Raw genomic sequence first — 22,260 nt, forward strand, 5'->3', positions numbered from 1 at the left:
TTTTGCACAAATACCTGTGATTTCCGAATGCTAATTTTAGCGGCCACTTTCCTTAAAAGTTCCCTCGGTGGTGGCGGCAATTCCGGAAGTAGGGTATTTCGCGACCGACACGGAATATGTTTAAGAAATATTTATTGTTAATCACAATAGCGCGACGCGGGCAACAATATATTTATTTATTGCACTCAAAAAAAAACAAGAACAATTGTTTTTTATGTTGCACTTTTATATTATTATATATATATATTATATTACTTTTATATTCACTTTTAATTTGTTTAAACTAATTCTTGTCCACCCGGGGGCCCCATGAAAATAAAAATAATAGAAGTGCTCATGAGCTGCAACTTTAAACTTAATTTTATATATCAAAAAGTAAATGAATGTTCACAAACTAAATTTGGTTTCAACTTTGTGATTATTTTTAACAAAAACAAATCAATTTTTTATTAAAAATGTTGTTAATTTTTTATATATAATTAATTTAAACAAAAAAGTGCTGTTCAAAAAAATAACAGTACGGAATGAAAACAGTGGAATTAGTTGAAAAAAAACATTGTGGAACTCCAAAATCAATTTTAATTTGTTTGCTTAGGTTAGTACTTAGTCGTGTACCGATTATTATACCCGTTACTCGTAGAGTAAAAGGGTATACTAGATTCGTTGAAAAGTATGTAACAGGCAGAAGGAAGCGCTTCCGACCATATAGAGTATATATATTCTTGATCAGGATCAATAGCCGAGTCGATCTGGCCATGTCCGTCCGTCTGTCCGTCTGTCTGTCCGTCCGTACGAACGTCGAGATCTCAAGAACTATAGAAGCTAGAAAGTTGAGAGAAAGCATACAGACTCCAGAGATATAGACGCAGCGCAAGTTTGTCGATTCATGTTGCCACGCCCACTCTAACGCCCACAAACCGCCCAAAACTGCCACGCCTACACTTTTGAAAAATTTTAAGATATTTTTTCATTTTCTTATTAGTATTGCAATTTTCTATCGATCTGCAGAAAAACTTGTTGCCACGCCCACCCTAACGCCCACAAGCCGGCCAAAACTGCCACGCCCACACTTTTGAAAAATATTTAATATTTTTTCATTTTTGTATTAGTCTTGTAAATTTGTATCGATTTGCCAAAAAACTTTTTGCCACGCCCACTCTAACGCCCACAAACCGTCAAAAACTGTCAGTGATGAAGACTCTTCTTCACACTTCCACTAGCTGAGTAACGGGTAATAGATAGTCGGGGAACTCGACTATAGCGTTCTCTCTTGTTTTTTATTACGTCCTGGTATCTGCGAGGCCGTCCTGTCCTGCGCGTCCTGGCAGCGCTTAACAGGGATCCGCTCTTATGATTTTTGAACAACCTCCCAAATAAATCCAAGAAATATGTTGATGTTCTGCTAAAATGCTTAAAATGATAAATCGGGCAGAAATGCCCGAAAATCGTAGTATCCTACGTAAAACCACGCCTCATGAGGACCGATCTAGTGTGCGATATAGCAGGGCGCAGCCTTTTGCATCGTCCAGCGAGATAAAAAATGACTTAAGCTTGAATGTTAGTGGCCTTACTATTCGGCGACGTCTTAAAGAACAAAATCTCAAAACGTGCCATCCAAGAAAAGTTCCACTGTTAGCAACCAGACATAGCAAAGGACGTTTGGAGTTCGCCAAAAGTCACCTTAATTGGCCCATTACAAAAAGGGCGAAATATTTTATGGAGTGACGAAAGTAAAATTGTGTTATTTGGTGGACAGGGCTCACGACATAATGTCAGACGTCCACCTAACACAAAGTACGATCCTAGGTACACTTTGAAGACAGTTAAACACGGTGGATTGAGTATTATGGTATGGGCATGTTTTTCTGGAAGTTGAGTGGGCCCTATAGTCATGATGGATGGGATCATGGATCGAACTGTATATGTTAACATATTAGAAAATGTAATGTTTTCTTATGCCAATTGGAAAATGCCACTAAAATGGACGTTTCAACAAAATAACGACCCCAAACATACAAGCAAACTGGTCAAAAGCTGGATGGCATAAAATCGGATCGATCTTATGTCATGTCCTGCGCAGTCTCCGGACTTAAATCCAATTGAAAACCTATGGGAAGATGTTACACGATATGTTGCAAATGCAAATCCAACATCTCGATCACAACTTTGGGAGGTTGTTCAAAAATAATGAGAGCGGATCCCTGTCAAGCGCTGCCAGGACGCGCAGGACAGAACGGCCTCGCAGATGCCAGGACGTAATAAAAAATAATCGGTACACGACTAAGTACTAACCTAAGCAAACAAATTAAAATTGATTTTGGAGTTCCACAATGTTTTTATCAACTAATTCCACTGTTTTCATTCCGTACTGCTATTTTTATGAACAGCTGTAAACAGCACTTGTTTGTTTAATTTAATTATATATAAAAAATTAACAACATTTTTAATAAAAAATAAAAATAATCACAAAGTTGAAACAAAATTTAGTTTGTGAACATTCATTTACTTTTTGATATATTAAATTAAAGTTGCAGCTCATGAGCACTGCTATTTTTATGAACACAGCTGTATATGTATACATATATATATGTATTCGAAAGCAAAGAAATATAAACATATTTGTTTCTTCAACAACACAGAAATGTAATCGATATTAAGAAGTGTGAGCAGTCGAATGGCTGGAGATTTTTGGATCGCATTAATTTCAGCTTAAACTTCTTATATTTTTTGTTTATATTTTTTCAAAATTACGAAAGAGTATATGTACATAAATTCTTATTCTAAGTACTGTTGTCTTAAACATTTTAAGTACGACATAGAACATTTTTAAGAACGTTCGTTCTAAAATTATTCGTTCATCAGTTTTATGAGTGTACCACCATTAATGCCGTACAACTAAAATCCCCCGGAACCGATTACATGGTAAAAGAACTTGCACATTAACATATAATTGAAATAAAAAAGATTTTGAAAAAATAAAAGGGCCATGTTTGCCATCCTCTCTGGGGTTCCCGCAGAGCCAACTCAAAAGGCAACACCATCGCACTATGGAATATTTTTTTACGTTTTCTTAAAATTAATTTCGGAGCCTTCTTCTCATCTAAGCACAAAAAAAGATGATTTGCTGATAGTGTTTGTATATTAAATTATTTTCCAAAAGTTAACAATAATAATAACAATTGAAATTGTAAAAGTTCAGCAACCGTTTCCTTTTTAGCATAAGATTACTCGATAAAGGGGGTTATGTCCTACAAATTAAAATTTCTCCCAAAATATTAAAAAAATGTAATTTTGTATACAAGTTTCTAAACAAGAAAATGTAAGCTAAAGATAAAAAATGAGGAACATTTAAATGATAGACTCGCCGTCCTCACTTTAAATCCCTATTCAAAGCCATTATCAAAAAAAAGCTTTTGTAAGGCAACTTACTTTTTACTAAATTACGTGCTAAATTACACGAGCTCTTTTTTTATTGACGGTCACAAACACTTAAAATGCACTGATTAAAATGCCTTTTACAGTATGTGAATTAACGCTCTGGTTCCAAATATATTTTAACTTTTGTAACGGAGGAAAATCTTAACGTTGCAGATAGTTTTTTAGTTGATTTCTTTGTTGTAGCGCCAAATATTTTAATTTCTGGTGTGCAGATTAAGATTGATTGATTATAAATTTGTACAGTTAATATTACTGTAATATTCCGACTTTCAGAAAAGGGGTTTGGCCAGAAAATCAATCAGCCTGCCCTCAAACTCAGATTCCTCAGATATTCAACGATATCCTAAATTCTCACATTCCCCTAGCCTACAAAGTTAGCCTAGTCCTTCCTATATTGAAACCACAGAAACCATTACTAGAAGTTAAATGTAAAGTCTTTATGGTAGTTCGTTGTATCTCATTCACAACAACTACTTGGGTTAAGCGCTTCCACTCTTTAACGCGCCATCTCTTCATAATAAAGCCTTTGAAAAAATGGGCATTCACTTCTTTATTATTCAATACGTTTCAAATTTTATGACAAACAGGAAATCATAGCTAAAAAGTCAGTCATTCTATTTCTAATCGCCTACAATTCTGCAACCGCAATTATCTCCCCTCCCAAATTTCCCTCTTTAACAATTTAAACCAATGTTGCCCTTACTCAGATGTCTCCCTTTCAATAGATATATACCAAATACTTCACATATGTTGTAAACACAAATGCAAACCAAAACAAGAGAGAATGCTGTAGTCGAGTTACTCGACTATCTGATACCCGATACTCAGCTAGCGGAAGTGCGGAGGAGAACAGTTTTTGTCGTCTTGTGGGCGTTAGGGTGGACGTGGCAAAAAGTTGTCTTGCAAATCTATAGAAATTTACAACACTAAAAAAAAACTGGAAAAAGATCAAAACATTTTTCAAAAGTGTGCGCGTGACAGTTTTGGATGGTTTTTGAGTGGGCGTGGCATCATGGGTCAATAAACTTGCTCTGCGTCTATGTCTCTAGAACGTATATGCCTAATCTCAATCTTCTAGCTTTTATAGATCCTGAGATCTCGACATTCATACGGACGGTCAGACAGGCGGACGGACAGACAGACATGACCAGTTCGACTCGGCGATTGATTATGATCAATAATATATATATGGTTGAGCAAATAGTTTTATTATTAGCTATTTTTCATTAGTCGAAATATCGACTTAATTGTAAAGCGAAAGCAGAACGCTAAGTTTAAGGTGCAAGCGCGAGAGGACCAAATAGAGAGAGGGGAGCTTAGATAACGAAACATAATCGCACAGCTGAGGTGCCGTAAAGCTTTATTGTGTCGACATTAACATTAAACAATAAATACAACTAAAAAATTCTGAAGGATACATAAAGCTACCAACACATCACTATCAAAATACAACAAAACCAGCACACGCGCCATAACTATTATATATATTTTTTATAGTTCTTGAGATCTCGACGTTCATACGGACGGACAGACAGACGGATCCTGATCAAGAATATATATTCTTTATATGATCGGAAACGTTTCCTTCAGCCTTTTACATACTTTCCAACGAACCATTTTACTCTATGATTAACGAGTATAAATATAAAGCCTCCCCCATAAACATCCGTATGAAAAGCACAAACGGTCTGGTAAATACACTGATTGGCCTTATCGGAAAAGATAGCTTTCATATAGTTCCCCTCGAAAGAGGGAATATTCGTGAAATTATTATTATTATTACTATTAACGAAAACGGAAGACAACTACAGAAAGGTTACAAAGTTCCTTTCCGAAAACTAAATATGCTACTATTCCTACAAACTTAAAATCAGCGAAGAGGTAACTGATACGCTACAGGAGAAGGGATTCACCGCCAAAAGCATTTTCAACATTAAAAGCAAAAAGAAACAGACTTAGGAATTGCATGAATTAAGATCAAAATATCTAAGGTATACAGCTCAAGATTCATGACGTAATTTTGTTAGCAGTTGTCTAATTTCAAAAGCATCAGGGTAGTGAGTTGATTGCGAGTAGTGAGGTTTCGCAGATTCCTTTTAATTTGAATTTTTGTCGAATTTATTTCAAGAGGTACAGTTGTTTTGGATGTTGATATTTGGGAGCGCTATTCGTATTTGTACAGCACACCTTATATATTGTATTTGTTAAATTCTCTACAGCGTAGTCTACCTCCTCTCGAGGTAACAGCGGGATTTTATGCGGTTTTTCCAACATATGGTCCCTAATATTGAAGAATGGTCTTAGTGGTCAAAGTTTTCCGTTATTCGCATGTGTCATTATGGGATTTCAGGGAATGCCACGAGCTCAGTCAAGTCTGTTATCTTTTGACTACCTGTTGGCCAATATGGAGGCTAACTAGTTGATCAGTTTTTATGTTGTTGTTGTGTTTGCCATCCAACAATAAATTTTGTTCCCAGACCTTGAAAAATTGTAATAAAATAAAGTTCTTTTATTAAGATTCTTGGTGGAAGATAAATCGCTGTTATTGATACACTCACGTGAATTGACAAGGAGTGCTGCACCTTCGTGAGCAGTGTAATTCGTTATTAAAAGAGAGGATATTTTATTTACATACATAATTGGAAAGAGCATTGGCATTCTATAATCCTAAGCTTACAAATATTTGTATATTTTTTTACAAGTTAGTTATCTTGTAAAAATGCCCATCGGGCATTCTTCCCGTAGTCTCTTTCAAAGAGGTACAATTCAGCCTATAGTGCACTGCATTATCAAGCCAATTTTTTGCATCAATTTTTTTTTTTCCCTTCAAATAGCAATATTTTATCAACACGCGGAATTCTTTTTTATCCATTTTCTTCACAATAACCATAGTAATAACCATGTAATCTAAACGGCACACTCGCCATTGAAACCGTGAAAGCTGAGAACCGCCGACTTGATTCTTCTAAAGGTGTTTGCCAATACCCATCCTTAAGCTTCAGACTAAAGCGTGCCTCCCTTAGTTGGTCCAGGATGTAATTTATTCGTGGAATTGGGTCGCCGTCCTTTATGGATTTCGCGTTTATCTGCCTGAAGTCCGCGCACAGTCTCCATTTTCCCGTCTTCTTCTTCACCATGACTATGGGCGAGCTGTACGGACTCCTCGAGTGCTCTATAAGTCACACTTTCAAAAGTTTGTCTACCTTTGCATTAATCTCCCCTTGAATTTCAGGATCCTTGAGCAAAATTCCACGCGCTATGTTTCCAGGAATTAATCCACGTCGTCTACTTCGCCGTCGTTTTGGACTACTGCGACCGACAACTTCTCAAGCCACCCGTAATGTCTCTTTCTGGCCGGTACCGGCGCATCTGATTTCGGCCCGACTTGCGTGAGGAAATTCCATCCCACCACCAACGCATCTACTACTGCTGGTATCAGTTGTCTGTTGCTTCTCACCTCGACTTCTACCTCGGACTGTGTACTAATATCGCCGCAGCTCTCGTCTGCCAACCTAACTTGCCGCAAGCTGGTTGTCCGCCAGTTCTTCGCTTACATACTATTGCTTGCTATTGCCCCGGTGTCGATCGTGGCCTTGTATGTGTCCCTCCAGTCACCGCTGCGGGCAGGTGCTACTCCTCTTCGATTAATTATACCCGTTACTCGTAGAGTAAAAGGATATACTAGATTCCCTGAAAAGTATGTAAAAGGCAGAAGGAAGCTTTTCCGACCAAATAAAGTAAATATATATTCCTAATCAGGATCAATAGCCGAGTCGATATGGCCATGTCCGTCCGAATGAACGTTGAGATCTCAGGAACTATAAAAGCTATAGAGTTGAGATACAGCATGCAGACTCCAGAGATAGACGCAGCGCAAGTCTGTTGACCCCTGTTGCCACGTCCACAAACCGCCCAAAACTGCTGCGCCCACACTTTTGAAAAATATTTTGATATTTTTTCAAATAACTGTTAGTCTTGTGAACATCTCTGGATTTGTCAAAAATTGTTTTGCCACGCCCACTCTAACGCCGACAAACCGCCAAAAACTGACAGTGTTTAAGTCTCTCTTTCGCACTTCCACTAGCTGAGTAACGGATATCAGATAGTAGGGGAACTCGACTATAGCGTTCTGTCTTGTTATTTCTACAGTTACTCGTTTTAGCTATTGGCATTGTTATTTCTACAGTTACTCGTTTTAGCTATTGGCATTGGATAGCAAGATCGCCCGTTTTAAACGTGTCGATTTTTTAAGTTATGTCGGATAAGTTATCCGACATTATTGATGCCTATTTAAGCTCGCTGTATTGATAATACATTAAACGCTGTAGTTTGTCTGTTTACGGCAAACTCCAAGGTGGCGCCAATTACCGATTACTTGCGATGATATGAGCACTAACATATGTAAACTACAGTGGGCTGATCGCTGAAATACTTATTTTTTTTAAATGTGTTAATCTTTCCAAAAGTCTTTTTTTTAAATCAAAAAGGCAATGAAGAAATCGTTCTACAATTTGTTGACTATAATCTTTATTCTTTGAAATTCGTTTTTACAAAGTACCAATTTACAATTTACAAAGTACTAAATTAACTTAGTATTTAAGGTATAATATATAAGGTAGATATATTAATGATAGAAATGAGAAAAAATATTTAAAAAATATTTTCGCCGTCAATTTAATTGGGTTTTGCAAAATTTTCTTTTCAGAAATTCTCCACAGAAAGAAATTTATGTAGAATTTATGGGTGCACAAATAAAAACCCTGTCATTTTTGGCGTACATTGTTCGAATATTTCAGGTAATATAATATTATTTATATTTTTAAACATAATGATAAATTAATTTTAATTTTAAATATAAAAAAGTACTCTTTTATATTGTTGAACTAATAAGCTTCTTTAGTAGCTATTTTGTAGCGATTTCGAATTTGTATGGTTTATTTGTTTGTTCGAACGAGATTTTGCATCAATGCGCATTTGTACAAAAGCTATTGATATGGGCGGCTTAAATGCAGATCGAACAGCAGATTGCTAAGCCAAACGTTCTAGGACGAGAGTACAAGATATAGACGAGCTTAGATAAGGAAAGATAATCGCACAGCTGAGGTGCCATAGAAATAAATTGTGTTTCTAATGTTGGCAATCAACAAAAACATAAGTTTAGCGACTGCTGGCGGCTGCGAAACCCGACATATATTAATGCAGAAGGTATAATTTCTATTTTAATTCGTTAAAAACAGCCGGAGAATTACTTGAAAATTAATCAAAACTTCATTGTTGTACATTCCGTATGTAACAGTATGTAACAGGCAGAAGGAAGCGTTTCCGACCATATAAAGTATATATATTCTTGATCAGGATCAATAGCCGAGTCGATCTGGGCATGTCTGTCCGTATGAACGTCTAGATCTCAGGAACTATAAAAGCTAGAATGTTGAGATTTAGCATGCAGACTCCAGAGACATAGAAGCAGCGAAAGTTTGTCGATTCATGTTACCACGCCCACAAACTGCCTAAAACTGCCACGCCCACACTTTTTAAAAATGTTTGGATATTTTTTCATTTTTGTGTTAGTCTCGTTAATTTCTATCGGTTTGGCAAAAAACTTTTTGCAACGCCCACACTTTCGAAAAATGTTTTGATATTTTTTCATTTTGGAATTAGTCTAGTAAAGTTCTATCGATTTGCCAAAAAACTTTTTGCCACGCCCACTTTAACGCTCACAAACCGTCAAAAACTGTCAGTGCTGAAGACTCTCCTTCGCACTTCCACTAGCTGAGTAACGGGTATCAGATAGTCGGGGAACTCGACTATAGCGTTCTCTCTTGTTTTTTTAATGTTTAATGTGTTTATATTCACTTATTTGACAATCGCACAACCACTTTTCCATCGGAATATTTGAATACCTAGTACTGATGTTGGTAGTGAAGATAGCTGTGTCATCAGCGAAAAAAAGTGCGCAAATTTCTAGGTCTGCATGATATTGAAAAATACTTAGCCAGCTCAAAACTTTTATCTTCTTCTAAACCCTGACAATTTGAACGCGTCTTGGTCTGTCATGTTTAAAAGCCCACCTTAAGAGCATTTTGCCCTGCATATGGCAACTTGTGTATATATGTACATATGTTTTGGTATCCGTATCGGGTTGTGGTAGCACTTATTCTATGTATCAAACCAACGCCATTCCATGAAGAAGATCCCCACATAAAAAAACATTTCCCCCGTAAATTTCACAATTCATAATCGTGGTGGTGAATAGATAAGTACGATAATAAAATAACACGCTACATAACTTTTAAAGTTACTTTTAGTGGATGGTTAAAAATACACGTGACCCGTTACACGTAGAGTAAAAGGGAATTACAAGATACGTTCAAAAGTATAAAAGCTAGAGAGTTGAGATTCATCATGCAGACTCCAGAGAAATAGACGCAACGCAAATTTGTTGATCCATTTTTCCACGCCCACTCCAACGCCCACATACCGCCCAAAACGGGTATCAAATAGTCGAGGAAATCGACTATAGCGTTCTCTATTGTTTTAAATGTTGTTGACCGCGCTGCTATTTTACAAGAGAAATAGACCAGCTTTCGAACGCTTTCATATACCGTCCGATCAGCTGATTAGAAACAAATATATTAATTACAAAGTTACAAGCTACGCCGGACAAAGCGGACGTCTGTTAAGGATGGCTTCAATATGCGTCAATAGAGTGGAAAGTTCCTCAAATTTTAATGCTTTCGGTCCAATTATACGTCGCACGTGAGGTTTTATTGAGCGTACTCCAGGTTCCCACAGACCCCGTTAATGTGGGGGAGACGAGGGAATGAAGCGTTGGTAGTTAGGTCGATAATTACCTCCATGTGAATTGCCGTAGTAGTTAAGCATTCAAAAATAGAAAACCAGGCCTTTCCAATCCGCGGGATTCTTCCCTTGGGCCAGCGTAATCAAAGCTGGTAGTTGAAAACAACTGCTGGCTTGAACTTGGGGAATGGGGAGCGCACCCATATTTTGGTGACTGGTGTTCTTGCGTTGGAGGAAGCTGAATTTGAATTGGAAAACAATGTTTCTGAAGATATTGCGGGCACCCAGAATATCCAGTACTGTTGAAGAAGATGCGTAAACGTTGCATTCACTCCAGTGTAAAAATTAACTGCATCAACAAGTTTATAGGCTGGTTTGGCCAGCCATGACTTTGGAGACTTGGATCCCTCGTAACATCTTTTCGATATCGACGCATAGTACAAATTTATGCTGTCGTAAGCGTAAACAAACTCCAAGAAGGTCACGCTTAATCGGCGGTCCAGAGCTGTTCCTGTCATATCCATCAGTTTGATGACAGCGTGGTGCGGCAAATAACACGTTTCTGCGTTCTCTTCAATCTGAGCGGGTGTGAGCTGTTCCATATGACCCTGTTGTAAATAGTCTTCCAAGAAGTCCTCGTCCTGCTGCTTAAGTTCCGGAGATCGACGAAATTTTCGTTCTAGTGAGACCAGACGTCCGATGGTAAAGTCGAATCCATGGGCGGCACCCCAGTTTTAAATAGGTACTCGAAAACGTAGACACCGTCCTCTGAGCGCGTGTATGTGTCCGCAAAAATGTCGCTTCGTGGGAGCACTGGCGTCTAAAAGCGCTTGGCTAGACTGGATACTGTCCATCCCATATTGTCAAGATCATGAGTGTTTTGATGTACAGTTATTAATCACCAGGTAGCCAATTAAAACAGAGCTTCTTTAATTTGAGAAATTCCCGCCGTGATGCAAGATCCAGTGCGATGAATTGTTGGCACCTAAACAGTGTATGATTCTGTGTGCACGATCGACAGTTTAGCTCATCCCGCCTTAGCGTCACTTCAGCGTGGTTCGTGACAGATGATCTTCGAGTTTGGGTTGTGCGTCCGAGTTGAAAAGCCTCTAAAGTGTTGCAACGAGATTTAAGAAATTTCAAAAATTGGTCGATGGTCACGCCCCTTTTTACGGAGTCCGCACACTGAGCCCAGGCTTCGCGAGTACAAGTATGAAAATTAACCAGGGATCTCATTCCTTACAGTCTTGTGCCCGTAACCCACGAATAACTTAATCAGCGCTAGGAAAAGGTGGGGAGTTTTATTTGTTGAAACTGAACGTCAACCTGGCATCTCTGCGTGGTGTTTGGAGTTTGAACAACGGTAGAGGTACTACTTGAAGTACCCTGAGCCCGTAATTCTTCGAGGGTATTGCTGAAAATGGCGTATGTAGAGTAATGCTTCTCCCTATACGCAACAAAGTCGTCGTAAGGGGTTTTCCCAACCTTTTTTCTCCTGGAAGGCTCTTCCGAGAACCGCAGATAATTAGTCCATACAGCATACAGCTCTTCCGAGAACCGCACAAACCGCAGATAATTAGTCTGTTTTTATAATCTTTATCTAGTTGGACTTCGGAGCCCACGTGGTTGCATCGAGAACAAAAATGTGACTGAAGCGGTGAATGGATTATTTAATGTTTATGCTAAAGATGTAAACAAGTTTCCGTTTACCATATGTAGGAATAACACGCGGATATCCGCACATGATTAGCTTTTCCTGTGAGGCGTACAGCGTTGCAGCATAATCGCCTTTCCATAACAATGGTTTCCATTCGGGGTAAAAAATAATATTGCCAGATATCAACACGGATAAGATCTATTGCAAGCCTTTCGTCTAGTCTCGCCATGCGAGACAAACTCGCACGTTTGGCCTTATTAACCATCTCCAGATTGGTCTCGGTTTCCGTTAGTTTAGTAGTTTATCATTTTTAAATAGAAATAGAAGTGAAATTCGCTCTGGAAGCTTGAATCTTCTTTTCACAGCTTTTTGGCTGCCGACTTGTAAAAGGTCCTTTGAGATATTGACACGCGTTTTCTACTGGGAGCCTGAATACGTTGCTACCGAAGGTATAAACTACTAAGACTATATGAACCAGTCACAGATTCCTTAACGTCTTGAAATCGCTAGACAACGGGGGAAATAGCGCAACGATTTTGCCGTCATCAGATTGCACTTGCCGAGAGGACCTTTCCTGGAATTAAACATACGAAAGCCAACAATTCCTTAATCGCTAAGTCGGACACAGTTTGGTTTTGGACCCAGACAAGATCTTTCGGTAGCATTTTGCATGTTAAATGAGTCGGCAAATTCCATTCCTGGGTACGTGAACGTCGTAAGGACACTTTTTCTGTTATGTAGGCATATTAGTGTGGTCGTCCTGAATAGATCTTCGGTCGAGGGAGAGGAATCCGATGTTTAGACACCAATTTGCCAGCATACGCTCGCCGTATTGGAGTCGCGGGATCTTGGACCTTTTCACCATAACAATAATGAATGCCTGAAAAGAGCCTGAAAAATAATTAGTTTTTGTTTTGTTCACTGTTCGACAAGCTTAGCTGTTGATTTATTGCAAAAATAAAATTTATTGCAAAAATAGCCAGTGTTATCCTAATCAGACCATGCTGCTCCAGGAAAGGGTTGCTTTTTCCTTCGCTGCACAAAACGAACGACATCAACCAAGTCAGCTAGATGTTGTTTGGGTGTACATGTAACCTTTTCTTAACCGCGGTGGATTGGTCGATTACCAATGTTACCCAGCGACAGAGTAGCTTGGCCAACCATTCCAATACAATGGTTTATACATCTTTCATAGATGTCCTATTTGTAATTGTATTTACAAATAAGCAAGCTATAAGCTACAATTGATCGGATGCTGACAGCTCAATTTTAGTGGTGCAAATCGTGAGCCTCTATTGGGAGTAAGAAGATTTACTTCTAGCTTTGAACGGGCTTGAATTTTATCTAATTGGGCACACTATGGAAATACGGTTCCGAAGTGTTTATTCAAAATGTTTTAATGTTTTTATATATACCCGATACTTGTTGAGGAAAAGGGTATACTAAATTCGTTGAAAGCATATCCAACCATATAAAGTATATATATTCTTGATCAGGATCAATAGCGGTGACGATCTGGATTTCTATCGATATGGCAAAAAATTGTATGCCAAACAACCGAATATTTCCACGCCAAAGTTTTGAAAAATATGTTGAAGTTTTTTCATGTTACGAGTTGTTTGTCTTTCCATTTCTATCGATACGCAAACAAAATTTTGGTCGCGCCTAGTCTAACTCCAAAAGTAACTACGCTTACACTTGAATTTTTAATTTATTTATTTTAATTTTTATATTTAATTTTTTCTACCGATTTGCCAATAAGATTTGTGAACTTTTTTATTCGCACTCTTAATAGCTTAATAACGGGAATATGATATTCTAGGAACTCGACATTAGCCTACACTCATGTTTTTTAAACGTTTGGATTTGTTTAATCTTTGTTATGATTGTAAGATCACGGCACTTTCCATTTTCATACCGTTCATTGTAATTGATATCAGAGCAGTAATGGAGACATTTGGGGTCATATAAAAAGAACGAATTATATAAACATTTGAGTCTAAATATCCAAGTCCGCACGAAAACTAGTCTCTGAGCTTTAAGTTAATCTACATGAAATATTCCCAAAATGTCTTCTTTCCGTTGCAGATGGTAAATAAGTCAAAACGGGCCGGATTTGACCCACCATTTTATGCCACAAGAGTTATCTAACAATAAATGGAAAAAATAAATTAAAAATGTTCTAACTTGGAATACACGTTTTTTGACAATGTGTAATTTCTATTGTATTTTTATTAAATCTGGTGGACTATATCTCATATACCTGCCGAAGAAAAAATTCGAAAACTTAATTCAAAATAATAGAAATAAATAATCCTGTCTTGTTGTAGGTATACATCAGTATGTTTTAATAGTTATATTAATACTGCAAGTGTATATAGGCTTCCACTAAGTTCCTTTCATGTTTTATGTTTATATATGTAGTAGTAGACTTTTTTCACTCTGCGTGTGTGTTTCGTATCTAAGTAGACTGCGGCTCCCAGCGATTTATATTACGGTAGTTAATAGTAATTAAAATAATTTATATCTTACTACTTTTGTCTTATTTTAGGAAGTGGTAATAGCTAGTTCCTTATCTGTAACAAGCGGAATGCTCAACCTGATGAGAAATTGTCCCAAGGAAGCCGCTCATCTCCGAAAAGAACTTTTAATTGCTGCTCGACATATATTTGCTACAGATTTACGTCAAAGTAAGTTTTAAATTTTAAGTTCTATAATCAAAACAAGATTGGATAGTTTTAATAGAAACCTTTTTAACTAAAAGCTATTATATATTGAAATAAGAAAATACAATATCGGAAATTTATTTATTCGGCACGCTTCAATAGAAAACGCCCATCCCAACCGTGCCGAATAAACAAATTTTAGATCTTGTGTTTGCTTTGATGAAATTTTCCACTGTAGTAGTTCGCATAAATTAAGTATTATCGTTTATACTTGTTTTGTATATTTTTTATAAAATACACTTTGGTATTCTATACACAGTTTCTATACATATACTTACACAGTCTATATTCAGTTTCTAATTTAAAACAAACCAGAAGGGTCAAAAAAGTGTAAATTAAACGTGAACACTATAATCAATTGCCTTGACTTTGAGATACCCCTTACTCAACCAGGGAGAAATTTCCAAATTCAATTGGCTGGAAAATAGTAAAATAAAAGAATTCAAAACAATTTCCAAAATGTAGGGGTGACAGCTTGGTCAGTGCCAAAAAGGTTTTTACCATATAATTACACATTTAAGAAGCAGGGCCGAGAAAATGGAAAAGATGACTTTTAAAATTTTTTTCATTTCACTACTCGATAATGGACTACTGCAGTCCTCGCCGTCTGCTGCGCGGCGTCGCTCCTTCGTTGTCCTTCCTTCGTCCTCGACAGCAGCGGACCTCGTGACGGCTCGAATGAGATCTAGGATTTTATGGTGGCGGGCCGCAAGGTGTGTCGTCTGTTAGGTCGAACCAAAGCTTCTCCAAGAACCACTGTTGCAACTCCCGGAAGCGCACGTCTGTTAGGACCTTTTATGACTCCTGTCACAGGGCACCAACCACTGACTCCACAATCCCTTCTGACCACGCCCAATTCTTGTCTCCTCCTGTCCCGTGGATCTCTGCGTTTCTCCGTTCTGCACTGCATTGATCGTCCTTGTATGTCCGCTGCGACACTCACTGACTGATTCCTTACTGTGTCCTGCGCGTTCCAACTGACCGGTACCTTGTCGACGGGTGCGCGATTTTCACTGACGGGTTTACTCTTTACTGCGTTCCTCCTGTTTTCTGACTGTCCACGACTTCGGAATCTGTTCCTACTGTCGAGCCGCACGCCCGCGTCCTGACTGCGCCACTCGCGCCCGTAGGACGCCTAGTAACAGCAATGAATGCAGCAGGAGTAAAGGGCAGCCAGGTCAAACGGTATAAAATGGACCTTGTGTTCAAAAAAGAAACCCTGTATTTCTAGGATTAATGCACTAATGTATAAGTATACAACTATCCTGAGGATATATAGTGATCTCAGTCTAACGAATATGGTGTAAGAAAATATGCATACTGTTTCTCCTTTCACTAACTTCAGTCGCTAATAAAATTCCGCAGCGTACCCACGGTCTCTTTTATTTTTTCTGGTATTAGAGAAATTAAATTAAAATTAAAGCGCGCTGTTAATGACTCTCAACTAAGAACAACAACTGCGCTTTATGAAATAGACAAGTTGGAGGACTCGAACTATGACACCTAAAAAAAACAAATGCGATATGTGTTTCTGCATTCCATTAAATACATCTCTGTTGGCTTACATAAAGAAATGAGATACAGCACTGCTTGGGTAAAAATAAAAAAAGTTCATAAACCAAGCGGACCTGTACGAAAGGTACAGTTTTACACGAAACTGCTTAGCAAGCGAATGGAGCAGGGTCAAAGCAATACGACCTACATAAATAAGTTTGTGGAAACACTCGATGGTCTGTCTGGAGTTGGAATAGAGCTCAACGAGAAACTTCGTTCCATAGTGTTGCTTGACTTGCAGAACAGTTTGAGCATTTCGTGGTGGCTATGGAATTCGAGATCAGTTGCCTTCTTGGCGCAACGAAACATATGTGTTGTGAAAAAGAGCTCTTCCTAAATATGGAGAAGCACACTCAACAGATCGGACTGGCCGATGCTGGATTCCTGCAAGCTAAAGAAATAGGGGATGTCACGATTCAAACACGCTTGTGCACGGTCACGCTCAAAAATATTCTGTTCGTACCGAGGATGACAGTAAATTTTATGTCAGTGAGGAGTGCTGTGCAGAACAGATGCAAATTGATTTTCGATATACAAAATGCCAAAGTGATGTAGATGGAGAATGCATCGTGAAAGATAAAAAAAAGTTTGGCAACCTATACTTGTTCGACGTAGATGGAATTTTGCTGCACAACAGATTTGGTCATTTAAATTTCTCTAGAATTAAAGAGATGATATCCAAAGGGATGGTTCTAGGAGTGGACAATATTTCTGTGCCAAAAAGTATTCCATGCAAGACGTATATGGTCAGCAAAATCCATGCTCAGCCTTTTCCAACTACGGCAAATAACCGAGCTAAGGACTTATTGGTAATAATTCATGCAGACGTTTTTGGACCTTTTCCAACGAAAACTCTGGGAAGTTCCAAGTATTTTCTGACCTTTATCGACGACAAATCCTAGAGCTCTTTTTATATTTTCTACGTGGAAAGAACCATGCTGACGAAGTTCATCGGGTTTAAAAGGCTGGTTGAAAGCAAAAGGCAAAAAGCTCAAATGTCTGCGGAGCGATAATAAGCAATTTGATGAATATCGCAGATGTCACGGAACCGCTGCCGCAAAGCTTTAAATAGCATAAACTCCCCAGCAAAATGGTGTTGCCGAAAGAGCTAATCGGACGCTGGTGGAGATGTCAAGGTGCCTTATGGTACACGCGGGACTGGGAGATGCATTTTGGGCCGAAGCAGTAAACACAGCGGTTTATTTTCGAAACAGGTTATCTACCAGCGCAGTTGAATGCATGACGCCCATGGAAGCGTGGGTGGGTATGAAACTAAGTGTTAATCATCTCAAGGTGTTCGAATCTCTTGCAGTTTCTTTGGACAAGGATCCGAGGAAGGGCAGCAAGTTTCAATCCAAGGGCAAGGAGTACACCATTGTTAATTACTCGGCATCAGCCAAAGGATACCGTTTGTATGATGCAGCGGCTCCACAATTGGTGTCCTGTTTGACGAACATCATTTGAAATCAAAAGAGGAACCTGGCCAGCCGGATGAGCCTGATACTGCAGAAAACGTTTTGAGAGATCAATCGACGACAGTAGTTTTAGTGCGAGCACCGATCACGACGAAAGTGCGAAGACAAAGATATGGAAGTACCGGATGTACCAGAGGACCTGGTCGGCCCAAAATGACCGGACCGAAAAACTTTGTTGTCCAAAGAAGCAATTTTATATCCTGAGCGCTCTGGTTTCGGAAAACGTTCCAATTGCAAAGAGGCTTTAAGCAGTACACATGGGCCAGAGGGGCGTGAGGTCATGAAAACAGAGTACAATTTACTAGTTGCCAATCACACTTGACAGATCGCGGACTTGCCAAAGGGTCAGCAAGCCATTGGATGCAAGTTGGTTTTCAAAGTTCGGAAGGGCATTAAACGAGAAGCCTAATAGTGTTCTGAAGGATTTGGGTTTTATTGCCTATGACAACGAACCATGTCTATACAAACAAAGCGGAAAGAGTAATTTGTCACTAATCCTTGTATATGTTGACGATATTCTCATAGCCTGTCAGACTCAAGGGGATTTAACGAAGGTTAAGACCGGAATCTCAAAAGCTTTCAAGTGCATTGACAAGGATCCTCTAAACCATTTTTTGGAAATGGAAATAGCGAGATGGCGAGATGGTCATTCACAATATATTAAGGACTTATTGCTTACCCATGGCAGCGATAATTGCAAGACGGCAAAAGCTCTGGATGCAGGATTCCAGATTGACTCACGATTTTGTATTTACCATTCGGTTGTTGGTGAGCTTATTACAACGGAATGAAAATCCGCATGCTGAACATATGACTGCCATAAAGCATGTGTTCAGATACCTTGCTTCAACATTTGACATGACGTTACACTATAAACAGTGCGGTCAACCTTTCTGTGGATTTGTGAACGCGGATTGGGCAGGTGATAGGATTGACCGGACGACTTACAGTGGGTACATCTACTTTCTGGCTGGTGGTCCGTTTTCATGGCGTTCATCTAACCAATATGGTATAAGGAATTATGTATACTGATTTTGTTTGACCTTTCGTTATCTTCAGTCGCTAACAAAATTCCGCAGCGTACATACGGTGTATTATTTTTCTGTCTGGTAATTCTGCCAATCAATAGCGAGTTCTTGCAAATACATTTTATTCTTCTAGTTAGCATTCTGAAAGATTTTCCATTCTTAGGACGGAGCTTTCAGTCGTTACTGCATGTTAAAATTTCTCGTTCGCACTTCCGCTACCTGAGTAAAGGGTATCTGATAGCCGGGGATCTCGATGATAAAATTCTCTCTTGTTTAGATCTAACTATGAGATGCATGACCCCTACAGAGTATTATGCTGTGACTATTATCTCTAATCCTGACTCTCTGCAGCTCTTAAAGCGATCAATACTAACCTTTTTACACATAATTATAACTTACTAGTATATACATATTTCCTCGTTCCTTTACTATTTCCTAGTATATAGCGTCTATCTTCTTGCGAAACGAGCCGTACGATACACTGCAGCGCACCTCGGACGGTTGAGCGGGAGGTGTGGTGGGACTCGCGCGTTAAGAAAAATAGGCGATTGTGCTAAACTCTATCAAACGCTGGTTAACCTTTTCATACCCTATACTCGTAGAGTAAAAGGGTACGTCCATATGAAGTTCGAGATCTCAGGAACTATAAACGCAATGAGATTATGAGATGAGGCAGGCAAACACAGTTTGCTTACTCATGTTGCCAAATCCACAGTTTTGGAAAATTATTTGTTTTTTTAATTTTTTGTTAGTCTTGTAAATTTCTATCGATTTGTTATAAACTTTTTGTCACGTAACTTTTAACGCCTTTGATTGGTTTATTAGTCTTGAAAGCAATGTTTCAAAAGTGTGGGCATGAACACTTTTGAAACATTTTTTTTACATTTATATTTAAATTTACAATTTCTATTAATATGCCAGAAAAATGTGAAAATTTCTCGTTCGCAAATCGAGGAACCCGAGCCCACACCCCCATTCAATTTTTTTTATCAATGTATTCTTCCCTATCTTTTCATTCAAGAATTAATTATACGCCTGCATGCTTACATTTGACTTCTCGCAGTCTTTTCGTAAAATAGCATACTTGAAGACTTTGTTTTCAAAATTCTGTTTGGAGTGAAACATTGTGAAAGGTAGCTGTCTTTGGAAGCCGGAAGTTTGGTCACAATATTTATCCAGGTCTATTGGCAATTGACATGACAAGCATATTGAAATTGTCATGCTCAGAATGATTTGGATGTTTTTTATCAGCTACTGCCGTTAATTGAAATGAGTGGCAGCCTTTCTGATTTTGTTTTTCCCTCGAATCTCACAGTGCTGATCCTTTGTGATTCAGAATTAAGGCTAGAGTTTCCTCACCGGTAGAGCGCACAGAATGTTCTACGGGCCTGCATGTTCACTTTCTTATGATCTTGCCTTTAGCTAGGCTACTGTTCATACCCGTTACTCGTAGAGTAAAAGGGTATACTAGATTCGTTGAAAAGTATGTAACAGGCAAAAGGAAGCTTTCCCGACCATATAAAGTATATATATTCTTGATCAGGATCAGTAGCCGAGTCGATTTGGCCATGTCCGTCTGTCCGTCCGTATGAACGTCGAGATCTCAGGAACTACAAAAGCTAGAAAGTTCAGATTAAGCATACAGACTCCAGGGACATAGACGCGGTCTCTTTTATTTTTTCTGGTATTAGAGAAATTAAATTAAAACAAGAGAGAACGCTATAGTCGAGTTCCCCGACTATCTGATACCCGTTACTCAGCTAGTGGAAGTGCGAAGGCGAGTCTTCAACACTGACAGTTTTTTTCGGTTTGAGGGCGTTAGAGTGGGCGTGGCAACATGAATCAACAAACTTGCGCTGCGTCTATGTCTCTGGAGTCCATATGTTTAATCTCAACTTTCTAGCTTTTGTAGTTCCTGAGATCTCGACGTTCATACGGACAGACGGACGGACAGACGGACGGACAGACGGACATGGCCAGATCGACTCGGCTACTGATCCTGATCAAGAATATATATACTTTATATGGTCGGAAACGCTTCCTTCTGCCTGTTACATACTTTTCAACGAATCTAGTATACCCTTTTACTCTTCGAGTAACGGGTATAATTAAAGCGCGCTGTTGATGACTCTCAACTAAGAACAACTTTATGAAATAGACAAGTTGGAGGACTCGAACTATGACACCTAAAAAAAACAAATGCGATATGTGTTTCTGCATTCCATTAAATACATCTCTGTTGGCTTACATAAAGAAATGAGATACAGCACAGCTTGGGTAAAAATAAAAAAAGTTCATAAACCAAGGGGACCTGTACGAAAGGTACAGTTTTACACGAAACTGCTTAGAAAGCGAATGGAGCAGGGTCAAAGCAATACGACCTACATAAATAAGTTTGTGGAAACACTCGATGGTCTGTCTGGAGTTGGAATAGAGCTCAACGAGAAACTTCGTTCCATAGTGTTGCTTGACTTGCAGAACAGTTTGAGCATTTCGTGGTGGCTATGGAATTCGAGATCAGTTGCCTTCTTGGCGCAACGAAACATATGTGTTGTGAAAAAGAGCTCTTCCTAAATATGGAGAAGCACACTCAACAGATCGGACTGGCCGATGCTGGATTCCTGCAAGCTAAAGAAATAGGGGATGTCACGATTCAAACACGCTTGTGCACGGTCACGCTCAAAAATATTCTGTTCGTACCGAGGATGACAGTAAATTTTATGTCAGTGAGGAGTGCTGTGCAGAACAGATGCAAATTGATTTTCGATATACAAAATGCCAAAGTGATGTAGATGGAGAATGCATCGTGAAAGATAAAAAAAAGTTTGGCAACCTATACTTGTTCGACGTAGATGGAATTTTGCTGCACAACAGATTTGGTCATTTAAATTTTTCTAGAATTAAAGAGATGATATCCAAAGGGATGGTTCTAGGAGTGGACAATATTTCTGTGCCAAAAAGTATTCCATGCAAGACGTATATGGTCAGCAAAATCCATGCTCAGCCTTTTCCAACTACGGCAAATAACCGAGCTAAGGACTTATTGGTAATAATTCATGCAGACGTTTTTGGACCTTTTCCAACGAAAACTCTGGGAAGTTCCAAGTATTTTCTGAATTGTTTTTACTCACACCATGAAGTGTATACTATTTTTAGATTTTTGCGCTTTTATTTTTACGCGAGCGGAGAGAGAGAAATTTTTTCGCAACTAAAAAAGTATCTGCGTAAATATCCTATATTAAATAGACAGGCTTTTCTCGTTCGTGAGAGATTTCTTTTGTTGCTCAGATCGACCATAACCAATTGATGGCCTTTATTGGGGAATACAAATCCTATTCCCCTCGTTTTCGGCCGAAACTACATAAACAAGGCTAAAACATTATAAATCTATTTGCTTTTCATTCAATTCTCATAAGAGGGAAATTAGAGCGCAGGCAACAAACTACACCAAGCTCAAAGAAAACAATTTCACATCATTAATGACTCGGGGACAACCCGAAATTACGAGAGGACAGACGATTTCTTTGATCTGCTATTGATATGTAGCTTAAGGAAGCTTTAGTTATCTTCTTTTATTCTAT

At 38.7% G+C, this 22,260-nt stretch overlaps 1 protein-coding gene across 2 annotated transcripts in view; it reads left to right on the plus strand.

Annotated features, from left to right (window-relative positions):
* The window catches only part of LOC122626569 (transcription-associated protein 1), a 189,537-nt gene that overhangs the window by 80,271 nt on the left and 87,006 nt on the right, over positions 1 to 22,260 (plus strand). For both annotated transcript variants that reach the window (XM_043806879.1, XM_043806880.1), the window contains exons 5-6: positions 8,144 to 8,234; positions 14,448 to 14,586. In XM_043806879.1, the coding sequence (XP_043662814.1) occupies positions 8,144 to 8,234; positions 14,448 to 14,586 (230 nt within the window). The remainder of the gene's footprint in view (positions 1 to 8,143; positions 8,235 to 14,447; positions 14,587 to 22,260) is intronic.

Source organism: Drosophila teissieri, chromosome 2L, assembly GCF_016746235.2.
Source record: "Drosophila teissieri strain GT53w chromosome 2L, Prin_Dtei_1.1, whole genome shotgun sequence".
Classification (NCBI taxonomy): domain Eukaryota; kingdom Metazoa; phylum Arthropoda; class Insecta; order Diptera; family Drosophilidae; genus Drosophila; species Drosophila teissieri.